The sequence below is a fragment of the Hibiscus syriacus genome, unplaced genomic scaffold (genome assembly GCF_006381635.1).
Source record: "Hibiscus syriacus cultivar Baekdansim isolate YM2019G1 unplaced genomic scaffold, ASM638163v2 tig00110331_pilon, whole genome shotgun sequence".
Taxonomy (NCBI): domain Eukaryota; kingdom Viridiplantae; phylum Streptophyta; class Magnoliopsida; order Malvales; family Malvaceae; genus Hibiscus; species Hibiscus syriacus.
Window position 1 is genome coordinate 588,922 of NW_024062687.1, and position 12,827 is coordinate 601,748.

Here is a 12,827-nt window from a genome sequence, read left to right on the forward strand (position 1 = left end):
AAGTACCGACACAATATTAAAAGTGTCGATATAGGTTGTAGACCTATTCGCGCATAAATCGGTATATTTTACCGATAGCATTGCAAATTTACCTATTTATTATAATATGTTGAAAGTGTCCATACTTTTTAAAAAAGGATCAATACTTTTTTTAAAGATATGTAATTATGTTTCAATTTTTTTTAAGTATGTTTCATGTTTTCCACCTACAATATTAATTTAAATTTCATTTGCACAAAAAATTATTTGATTGTTTTGATATTTATAAAATAATATTAGAATTTTAATTTAATAATAATATATATCGTAACGTAAAAATAAATCATTAGACGCCTATAATTACTAAATTAATATCTTAAAACTCACTCAAAAGATAACTTTAAATTATGTTTTCCACGGTGAAAAAAGTATAGACACTTTTATAAAAAGGATAGATACTTTACAATAACCACTACCTATTACATTATATAAACGATACCTATTACATTTATAAGCGCTACCTATTACATCATATTTTTACCTATTATATGAAAGTGTCCATACTTTTTATAAAAAGGATCGATACTTCTTTTAAAGTTATGTATTTATGTTTCAATTTTTTTAATAGTGTTTCATGTTTTCCACCTACAATATTAATTTAATAATTTCATTTACACAAAAAATTATTTGATTGTTTTGATATTTTATAAAAATATTTAGAATTTAAATTTAACAACATTAACCAAAGATAATAATAAATATGTAATAATATGTTTATTGTTTTTAATTTAATAATATGTAAGTTATGTAATAGGTAGCGCTTATTTACCTATTTTATAAGTAAACCGGTATATTTATACCGGTTATATTACAAAAATTGTCTATTACATTTTTCAATCGACACTTTTTTAAATCGACACTTTGTTGTGGATATCATCGAAAACAATGTTATAGTCATGTGTTTCGATACATTTGCAAACAGATGTAAAATAAATTAGTATGATATTTCAACAATCCTCAAATGTAATGTACACATAGAAGCAATATGGATAATTAATGAAAATATAACCAATATAATCACACCAAAATATAAATACACAAGAATGTTCAAATAATGTACCGACAAACAAAATTAATCCGATGAAAAAGGGTTATTTCTAACGAAGTCCGGAACATTAGAGGCCTTCAACAATTTTCCAAATACCTCGTATGTTTCCGCCTTTTTCTGAGGACATACATAAATAATTTCAATTATCAAACTAATAAGGTGCAATTTTACTAACAACAAATAAATTCGCATAAGCATGAATAAATTTGTGTCATACCTAGAGCATTGTCGTTCGAATGAGAAGCAGCGTCAAAGGTATGTGGACATATGTATTGTATTTCTATATAAACACATAAGTTGTTAAAATAATCAATGTCTGAACACCTGTTCAACTGGAAAACATATTGCATAAATGCAACTTACCGGATTATAAATCATTTTTTCCGCTGAATCATCGACCAAAAGTGTATTTAGCTCGTTAAAATCTGGACACGCGTTCCAACATCATTGAGATCTTACAGTAGGTAACAGAATGTATGTTTTGCATTTTTTTTGATCCTGTTCACAAACAGTCGAACATAAATATGTAGGAATCATAGACAACGAAAGTCAGCAAACTGTAATGACATTCATCTTACCCACACGAATAGAAAATGCTCGGAAAATACAGGTAGTTTCTCAAGTACCATAAATTCAATAATCCTCTTCTGAGGACAACATCTACAACATGAAGAAAATGAGATTAAAGTTCTAACGCTTATATGTTAAAATAATGGATACAAAAGGATAGAATTAAAACCTGCAGGCAGTCTTGGGATGTAGGCAAGGATACCATTGAGATCAAAAATTAAAAGTTTTCTTGAAGGCGGCGTTGCAGACACGATATACTTGTTTGGATCATCATCTTCATCATCATCATCTTCATCGTCAGCTTCATCGTCATCATCATCGTCATCTTCATCGTCAGCTTCATCTTCATTGACCGCTTGGTTGTCCATCTGTTAAAAGAAAATAAAATAAAGTTCAGAACGTGTAAATGTAAGAATTAAACTCGTTTGATGTCGTTGACGTAATTCGTTACGCAACATGGAGACTTCACGTTGCAATGATGAAATATCGGATCGCATTCCACTCACAAGGGAATCAATATGCTCCCGAAAATTGACCATGTATTCTATCACGGTCTTAATTGTGACATCCTCTGCAACTGGAGCTTCTTCCATCATTGCGTCTCCACTTGGTTGCTCTTCTTAATGGCCAACGGGGTCTATTTCCTCCCTCTCTTGATCTAATCCGACCTCCTTGACACGCTTCCAACCGAGTTTTTCAACAAAATCATATCCCGCTTTTTTAATAAATACCATGTCAATCTTGCGGGTTAATCGAACAGGGGCGTCATGCGAAAAATCAACTTCCTTCTTCTTCAACAGATAGGTGATGACACATCCATATGGTAGTGTAGTTGAAATTGTTGCTCCCTTTGTGACCATATATACAATTGTATTAAACATGAGTTTTGCAATGTTTGGAGCCGTTTTGGATTTATACTTTGCTATCCACCAATAATCGCTGTCTCGAAGCGTTGAATATTTTCCCCCACTAGGCCGGATATACCATGTGAGCATTTTGTGAAACACTCTCGACTCTACATCGAGGTGAATTGGGCTATTTCTAGCAACCCGTTTAATTGTAGACCAATCTACACCATTTTCATCTGAATCCCCTGTATTCGCTACACCTAAACCATCCGCAATAGTTTCTGGAGATATATATATATATCCTTCCCCATGACATGTGTATTAATTCCTATTATATTAGTCTTATTAGGCTCGTGCTGTAAGGAAGCATTGTTGTAGAAGAATCTAACTAGGTTGGGATAATATCTTGGTTCTACACCAAAGAATTCAAGCCAACCCCAAGATGTAAATGTGGATTTAAAACTAAATGCATATTTATCATCAAACAAGAAACTCATGTCAATGACACGTTCGGGACGAATCTTCCTTACTTTAAAACTCGTCTTCCATCTTTGTTTCTCCATATCGGATCTAAAGTTCAGAGTTTCGAAGGACCTGATTTCCTCAGAAGAATCGTTTGTTACAGAAGGAGGTTGTGGTTGAGAAGAACTGGGTTGAGAGAGCTTTGAGAAAGACCTCGCTTCTGATGCTGATGTTTGGAGCCATTTTGGTTGGATGCTATTACAATGGAACACAAACACATTCAGGAAAAAACTCCAATATAGAAATCAATCAAACCCATAAAATATCGATAAATTTACCAGAATATCTGATCGGCACTTATATAACTAGAAGAAAGAGGAAGAGTTATCTTCTGCCTGCTTGCCTTTATGTTTAGGGTTTCTCGATTAAGAGTACTATATATAGTGAACGGTGGAAAAACACTTGATATTTAAATTAGTATCGACACAAACTAAAAAAGTGTCGACACGTTATTTAGACATATTCTCTCATAAAACCGGTATACTTGTACGGTTAGATTGAAAAATTACATATTACATTATACTTTTGGGTTCGATGTTTTTCGGATCGACACTTTTTATATATGGATCGACACTTTATGGTTGCACCCTGTTTTCCATTCATTCTGGAACAAAAATATCGACACAAACTAAACAAGTGTCGACACTTATTAGACATTCTCTCATAAAACCGGTATACTTGTACCGGTTAGATTGAAAAATTACATATTACATTATACTTTTGGGTTCGATATTTTTGGGATCGACACTTTTTATATATGGATCGACACTTTATGGTTGTAGCCTGTTTGCCATTCATTCTGGACAAAAAATATCGACACAAACTAAAAACGTGTCGACACATTATTTAGACCTATTATCTCATAAAACCGGTATAATTGTACCGGTTAGATTGAAAAATTACATATTACATTATACTTTTGGTTTTTGATGTTTTGGGATCGACACTTTTTATATGGATCGACACTTTACGGTTGCACCCTGTTTGCCATTAATTATGGACTAAAAATATCGACACAAACTAAAAAAGTGTCGACACATTATTTAGACATATTCTCTAATAAAACCGGTATACTTGTACCGGTTAGATTGAAAATTACATATTACATTATACTTTTGGGTTCGATGTTTTTGGGATCGACACTTTTTATTATGGATCGACACTTTATGGTTGCACCCTGTTTTCCATTCATTCTGGAACAAAATATCGACACAAACTAAAAAAGTGTCGACACATTATTTAGACATATTCTCTCATAAAACCGGTATACTTGTACCGGTTAGATTGAAAAATTACATATTACATTATACTTTTGGTTTTCGATGTTTTTGGGATCGACACTTTTTATATATGGATCGACACTTTATGGTTGCACCCTGTTTTCCATTCATTCTAGACCAAAAATATGGACACAAACTAAAAAGTGTCGACACATTATTTAGACATATTCTCTAAAACCGGTATACTTGTACCGGTTAGATTGAAAAATATATATTACATTATACTTTTGGGTTTCGATGTTTTTAGGATCGACACTTTTATATATGGTTCGACACTTTATGGTTGCACCTGTTGGCCATATTGTAAATTTGCCTTTTACTTCAAAGTATCATGACCCTTAATGTGTATAAGAAACATGTACAACAACATACTGCTAACTTTTCTCATCTCATTCATAATTTTATTCACATACAAAATATAAATCGTATACAAAATTATAAATCTTATACAAATTAACCTACATTTACATCATTGCATCCTTTTGTTATTCTTATGTAATATGGCAGCTTTTGTTATCTCCTGTCTTCGTTCATTTTTGATTGTGGCTTACGAGATCGTTTAATATTCGCGATCGATCCCAGTCTCCAACAACCTATATTCAATTGTCAGAACGTTAAGTATTGTCAACTACAGCATTCAATCTACGACTTTTAACAATTTTACCACAAACGAATTTTTCTATCCACTTACAAAATCACCAGTTGCCCTTGTAGAACCGATCGATTCCATCCACATCATCACATACATGCCGCAATCATGTCTGTTACAAAATTTGAAAACCACACATGTCAATTATGATGAATACTGCATAAATTAAGCTTTCTATTTGTGATAACATCTCATACCCATTCAATTGCTTATTCTTCTTATGCTCCACAAATTTGAAATTTTTCAAGGGATACTTTCCTAGAGATCCGCAGGATTCAACCCAAATGCGTTTCTTATTATAAGAATCTAATATTTTAATCTGCATTAAAATAGAAGAAGTTATGCACCAAAAAAATTATGCATTATAATTTACATAATGTCCTTTCATACATACATACATACATACATACATACATACATACATACCAATCTCTTAGCATCCTTCACTCTCTGTTTAGTTGTTTCAGTTGTAAACATACTATCATATATTGTTGCAACACGATCTACCATATCCAACACCAACAGATACCAATGTGAATTATGGTAGTTTATTGTGATCATGATCTGCAACAAATTTCACACCCAATTTGACAAAATTCAACATTCTATATCCGAAAATATCATTTGCAATTGGTATGGTGTCTTACCTTCTCACAGTCGGTGAATTTCACATAGTTATTCAGTATGGGACCCCAGAAGCTAGCAATACCCTCAACATTTTCTTTGTTGTTGGCATCCAACGCATGCTGCTGCAATTACGCAACAAACATTATTAATTTACCGTCTATAACACTACTTATCTCCATTTATTAATTTAACTCACCGCTAAGTGGTATGGAAGGTAGTCAATCCTCCGGAGTGACTTCTGAGAATCGTAGCATACTATCCAGGCGAGCAAATCAATAACCTAACAAAATTAATTACACAATCAGAACATATTCAATAAGTTTAACATTTTCTACTTTCTACTTACCACACCGCCAACCCATTCCGTAGCTTCAACGTTGCAACGTCGTATACACTAGCGAATTGATTTCCCATTGATATTACAGAATATCTGTATGAATCATTAGGATTAATATGTTGTCATGAAATATTTAAATATAACTCACAAAGCAATATATTTCACTTACTCCGATTCTAACTCGCTATTCCATAAATAATCACAAATTGCAGCTTCGATGTCATCAATTCCGCTTGGATATCCGCTTTTTCAACCTACAATTTTGCATACAAATTTTGTCACAACAACATAATAAAAATCAATTAAGTTTTCTTTTATTCAACTTACCTTCTGCTTCTTCTTCTGGGTGCAGGACATTCTGAATCCAAATCTGCTGCTATAACACTCTCTGGTGTATAAATGACATTGACTTCCTTCCTCCTCATTTCTTCCATCTCTTCTTCTTCCTCCTCCCTCTTTTCTTCATATTTTTTCAGTTCATCGTATTTTTTTTCTACATAGCTCTTCATCTCTTTTATTTCACCCTTCAATTGATCTCCTTCATCCAAGTATTTATCAACCACCCCCTTCACCCCCGTAAGTCACTCCTCAATTCCACTCCTTCACCACTCCCTCAAATTTTTCACCCGTCACCATCTTAATATCACCCCTTAACACCCCAACTTCTTTCACCACTTCACCCCTCAACACCTCTACTTCTTTCACCACTCCATCTATTTTTCCTTCCACTACCCCCTTATGCCTCTCAGTGTATCTTCGACTCTCTCAAGTTTCTCTTCGACTCTTGATTGTCTTTGCATGATTTCAAATTGGATTTTTTTTATATCAGCCAATTCAGACATCAAAATATCGAAGTTACTACGTTTTCCCTCACCGTCGTCCCACTCACCGTCATCCCCCAATACACCATCCCTCCTTTCTTCTCCTCTGCTCTACTGCCTCCTCTACATCCTTGCCAATAACCTTCAAATTAAATTACAATATTAAGACATTGATTATATTCTTAATATTATTTAATTACATTTATTACCCTTCTTGCTTCTTCGCTCTATCCAACTTCAACTTCACCATCACTCTAACCACTTCTTCCTTCCCCCATGCACGGATGCGTGCCACTCCGATTCTTTCATAAGCCGCACTGCCTCACAGCCCGACCAAAAATCGAACAGTGCAACCTGCATTTATAATAAAATTTATATTTTTATATAAAAACACAAAAAATTCTTCACTCATTTACCTCTAAGATTGCTATGCACCCTTTGAGTATCTCTGGCTGCCCTTTTTAAAGGTGATTATTGATTCAATCAATCTCGAATGGATATATTCAGCCCAATTGAATTCACCCTTCAAGCCTTCATCACAAATGAGCTTCATATGTTCTTTGTTCGTTGACGTATTACCCGTTGGACAAAGAAAGATACCGACAAGGTATAATAGAACTCTGGCCTTCAGCTCATCCCCAACGTAAGATCCACTTTTTATTTCCTCTTCAATTTCAGCATATGTCACCTTATGCTTCAAACCATATTTGGAGGCAAGTGCTTTCCAGTCCTTACTCTTACAGACTTCTACAACACTTTTGCCTTCATTTTCTACCCCCAATACGGCTGCAGCACATGGGATCCCGAGAGGAAATGAAAAATCACCATATTTAGAAATACATTGCCTGACATCAAATTGCGCCTCCTACCAACGATCCAAAACCTATTTCTTCCAGCACATTCAACTGACCCTTCTCCTTAAGGTGTTTAATTAATAAATTCACCCTTTTAATGATGCATCTTGTCGACACTTCCTACATTTTTTAACAATATATAATGTTATAGTTCTTATATATTTTGTATCAACAACGTATTTACAAGTTTAATGAATACCTTATTTTCATGTGCTTTCCTCCGTTCTTTGTATTTACTATCATTCCTTGACTGTGTGATGTAAGGTTCCTTTTCAGCATCACTCATTGAATTCCATTTGGACCTCACATCTTTTGTCACCTAATATAAAACATAACGTTTCTTAATCAATACATTAACACTAAATACTACTCATGTCAATTTTATTTTACATACCGAACCGCTCTGTGTGCCATCTTCCTTCATCCTTTTGCATTCGGCCATACTGTCAACATTTAAAATTTGTAATCAATTTAAAGTTTATCGATACTTTAATCCAATTACCATTTCAACAATATAACAAAAGACATTGATACTTACTAGAAGTACATATATCCACCCTTGGGTTGCTTTCGAGTCTCGGCCTCAATTTCAAAGTCATCTGCTCCACCACAATTTTCCAACCCATTGACTCCATTTTTCCTTCATATATCAGTTTACGCAAATCAAATTATTTGTTACATACACTTTATTCATATACAAATATAGATAACTACTCTTGTGGTAAAACGGTTTTCTTCAAAAGATTTGAATGGCCACACCAAAATGTGTCGGCACATTATACAACCTATAATATCATTTTCTACCTATAATATTTAATAAAAGTATCGACATTTATATTTTTCCTTGAATACACTTTCTACCTGCAATCGTTACCAAATGCTTCTTTACTCCAAAACCCCAAACAAACATAAAAACCCTATCGCGATTACTGTAATAATAAAAATTAGAGTTTCGACAACATACTTTTTGATTCGACTGCAGCAACAAACAAACAAACTTCGCTTTAGAAACGCCTTCTGAAATGCAGCAACAATTACCTTCGATTTCAAAAACTCGTCCGTTCTATCTATTTTCAGAGGAGATTTAGCTTATATTTTCATCGGATATGTTATTTATATTTAATCGATACAAATACAAAAGTGTCGATACTTTTATGTCAGGTGTCGATACTTTCGAAAGGATAATTACCTATTTCTTTGAAAGTGTCGATAATTTATTACACGTACTTACGAAAGTATAGACACTTTCAATATCCGGTATCATTTTACCGATTTTATCATTTTGATACCTGTTTTATCATATTTTTACCTGTTATATCGTTGTGGATCGATATATTTTTTTAAAGTATCGACACATTATAGGCGCTAAAACTGCTTCTCTTTTAAATTCACAAAGTGTTGATCCTTATATAAAGTATCGACACGTTCAATATATCCGGTAACGTTTACCGGTTTTAATCATTTTGTTACCGTTTTATCATATTTTTACCTGATATTCGTTTTGGATCGATACATTTTTTAAAAGTATCGACACTTTATAGGATTTAAAATGCTTCTCTTTTAAATTCACGAAGTGTCGTCCTTATATTAAGTACCGACACTTTAAATGTATCTGATAGCGCTTTACCGGTTTTATCATTTCTATAACCGGTTTTGTCATAGTTTTACCTGTTATATCGTTTGGATCGACACATTTTTAATTTGGATCGACACGAACCGTAGCACAATTTTTTTAATATTTCTTCATGACTTAGACCTACTTTTATAAGTATGGACACTTTTATAAAATGATATATACTTTTTTTAAAGTTATGTAATTTATGTTTCAATTTTTTTAATAGTGTTTCATGTTTTCCACCTACAATATTAATTTAATAATTTCATTTACACAAAAAATTATTTGATTATTTGATATTTTATAAAATATTATTTAGAATTTAAATTTAACAATATTAACCAAATATAATAATAAATATGTTTTCCACAGTGAAATAAGTATGGACACTTTTATAAAATGATATATACTTTTTTAAAGTTATGTAATTTATGTTTCAATTTTTTAATAGTGTTTCATGTTTTCCACCTACAATATTAATTTAATAATTTCATTTACACAAAAAATTATTTGATTGTTTTGATATTTTATAAAATATTATTTAGAATTTAAATTTAACAATATTAACCAAAGATAATAATAAATATATTTTCACAGTGAAATAAGTATGGACACTTTTATAAAAGGATAGATACTTTACAATATAACAGGTAAAAATATGAAAACCAGATTCATTATGACAAAACCGGTAAATTTACTTGATATGTTAAAAGTATGGACACTTTTATAAAAAGGATAGATACTTACCGATAACCAAAGTTTACCGGTTACCAAATTTTTTAATAGTTTTTCATATTTTCTACCTAAAACATTATTAGTTGTCAACATAATAGGTACCGCTAAACCGAATTTATTAAATACATTTTAATGTATCCGGTAATGCCGTATATTAGCCGTATATTAACCCGCCTTTCCTGAGACAATCCCTCATTTTGATATATTATTAAAAATTTAATATTTAAAAAAATATTTTGACATAATTTAATAATTCTTTATGAGTTTTATCTTATTAAATTAGTGATGCATGTCATATCAAATATTCATTTTAAAAGTTAGTATTAAACGGATGAATTTATAAAATTTTAAAGAATAATTTATAAAATTCTAGCCATACATTGTACTATGAATACTTAAATTAAGATTGATTAATGAAATTTTATTTTCACTCAGATGTTTTCTTGAAGTATTTATTCACAGTGAAAAAGAATTCCTTTGATCGTATTATGATGTACTTAAGATAAATTCGAGTATGTTTTTCAAATGCTCAGAGGTTGTAAACTACAACCAACATTTATTTCTACACTCGTTGAGAAGCGGCGATCAAAGAGATACATTTTAGTCAAATGTATTTGAGCAAGAAGGTAGCAAATCCTTCTTACTCATCCTCGGAATCACAATTCAGAACAAAACAACATACATCACTAGACCAATACCATTTTTTTAATCATTTTTAGTGCTTATGAATATTGTTAATCTCGTTTTATAATATCATATTTTTTAGTCATGACAAATAATTTGTTAATGTTATCAATATTGTAAACATTTTGGTTATTTTATTTTTTCATTACTAATTTTTAGAATATTTTAAAAGGGGTTTTATGAGGAAAAAGTATCTTTCGAAGGCCCTTCTAACGGCAATTTTTTTACGATAATAGTGTGGAAATTTTTTTGGCTCAAATAGTGCACCCTTAAATTATTCGCTCGAATAGGGTCTTTGCTACAGGAAAGGTCGAAGGCAGCGTTTGGTGCGTGCACGATAGGTCGCATTGACCACCAGCTCATCGCATGAATTGCACAGCGTTATACTAATTCAAGGGGATAAAATTTTCTATTCTACCGATCCAATTTCCATTCCATGTTATTATCCACAAGCTGTAAATGAAATAGTAATTAATAAGACGGTTTGTTCTAATCAGATTAAAAGGAAGAGGAAAAGCTACCTTCCGATAAAAGACGGTACCGAACTAAAGTTGAAAATAAAAAGAGCAAATTCTACCGTATTGCATAAAGAATTACATACTCAACACTAGACCAAATTCTACAAATTTTAAAATTGAAAATTTCCAGCCAGTTTTGTTCAGCTCCGCAATAATTTTTTTATACGGACAGTGCGCTCATATATGCCTCCAACAGACTACACGGTCACAAAGGTACAACTCACGAGATTTGAAACGAACACCACGAAAACTGCACTTCGCCCACCCACATCATATAACTTAACCTCCAACGAACATTCATCCAAAGCGTAAAACGACAGAATCATACAAACAAAACATAAACTGGCTTTAATTGGCAAATATAGATATAATGTTCAAAGACACACAAGTGTGGCTGAGCAAATTATGTTCATCCAAAACACATACAAACAAATATACCAGACATGATAAGTTGTCAAGACGTTCTCGACAAATCACATTCGGGTCTAACTACCACCAACCTATCTTTTAATTTGGCCTACAAAGAGAAAAACACAAGCTAAAAGATAGAACAATACATTCCTACAAACACGCTATAGTTCTTCATTTCAAGTCAACTAGGCACGCTCGCCCCTGATCCTGCGAGCCAACTGGATATCCTTGGGCATGATTGTAACACGCTTGGCATGGATAGCACATAAGTTAGTGTCTTCGAAAAGACCCACCAGGTATGCCTCTGCAGCTTCCTGGAGAGCCAGGACAGCATGACTCTGGAAACGCAAATCGTCTGCAAAACAATGTGAACATTGTGAATGAAATGAAAATATGACAATCACCAACAAATTGACTCAAAAGACTTGACCATTTTATACCTTGAAATCCTGGGCAATTTCACGAACAAGCCTCTGGAAGGCAATTTCCTGATAAGAAGCTCAGTACTCTTCTGGTACTTACGAATTTCACTGAGCATATAAAACAACATAGGTCAAGACTCCTTAAATGAAACATCATAACCAAGATAATTAAAAAGTGAAAATATTTGAAAGAATACCGAAGTGCAACAGTTTCCAGGACGGTATCTGTGAGGCTTCTTCACACCTCCGGTGGTGGGGGCAGACTTTCGGCAGCCTAACATACAGCAGTGATAGATCATATGTTAAAAGGACAGAACAAGAAAACTAATACTATGTAAACCTCATAGGTTATGAATGGGTCATATAAGTAACCTTGGTAGCAAGTTGCTTCCTAGGAGCCTTTCCTCCAGTTGACTTACGGGCAGTTTGCTTGGTACGGGCCATCTCTGCATAGATACGGAATATTTTCAAGCTAATTACGATACTAGCATGAAAAGAAAAACATAAGCCCTAATTTTTCAGCAATTTTCAAACCCTAAGATAATGAAATCGGAATTAAGAGAGTAAATAATCAAAAGTCAAACTCCTATGCGATATATAAACCCTAGAAAATCAACGTACTTGCAATTTCAAGATAACCTAACTTGCGCAAAAATTACCATGAAAAACAAACATCAAACATAAGAATCGAAAATTTCAAAAATAGAAATTAATTGAGGTACGTAGAGAAAAGAACGCACCTTGAGATTTGGGATAAAAACTTATCTCTGCTTTGTTCGAAGGTTTGAAAAGGGTAGCGGTTAATAGGTATTTATAGAAGGGTGGGGAATTTGTGAATTAATGTGGA

General features: G+C 32.8%; 1 protein-coding gene across 1 annotated transcript; it reads right to left on the reverse strand.

Moving 5' to 3' along the window:
* Window positions 1-11,743: 11,743 nt before the first annotated feature.
* Window positions 11,744-12,424, reverse strand: LOC120119133 (histone H3.3-like). The gene is made up of 4 exons (XM_039139020.1): window positions 12,400-12,424; window positions 12,178-12,254; window positions 11,999-12,031; window positions 11,744-11,896 (listed from the first exon to the last, which is right to left on the reverse strand). Exons 1-4 carry the CDS (start codon window positions 12,422-12,424, stop codon window positions 11,744-11,746), a joined length of 288 nt encoding a protein of 95 aa, XP_038994951.1.
* Window positions 12,425-12,827: the final 403 nt, after the last annotated feature.

Bases quoted from the DNA above. Each gene is read 5' to 3' on its own strand.
- LOC120119133 (XM_039139020.1), bottom strand. From the start codon at position 12,424: ATGGCCCGTACCAAGCAAACTGCCC. The intron at 12,032-12,177 runs GTATTCTTTCAA...ATTGCCTTCCAG, and splicing joins CTGGAAACTGTTGCACTTCG to AGGCTTGTTCGTGAAATTGC. The intron at 11,897-11,998 runs GTATAAAATGGT...TTGCGTTTCCAG, and splicing joins AAATTGCCCAGGATTTCAAG to AGTCATGCTGTCCTGGCTCT.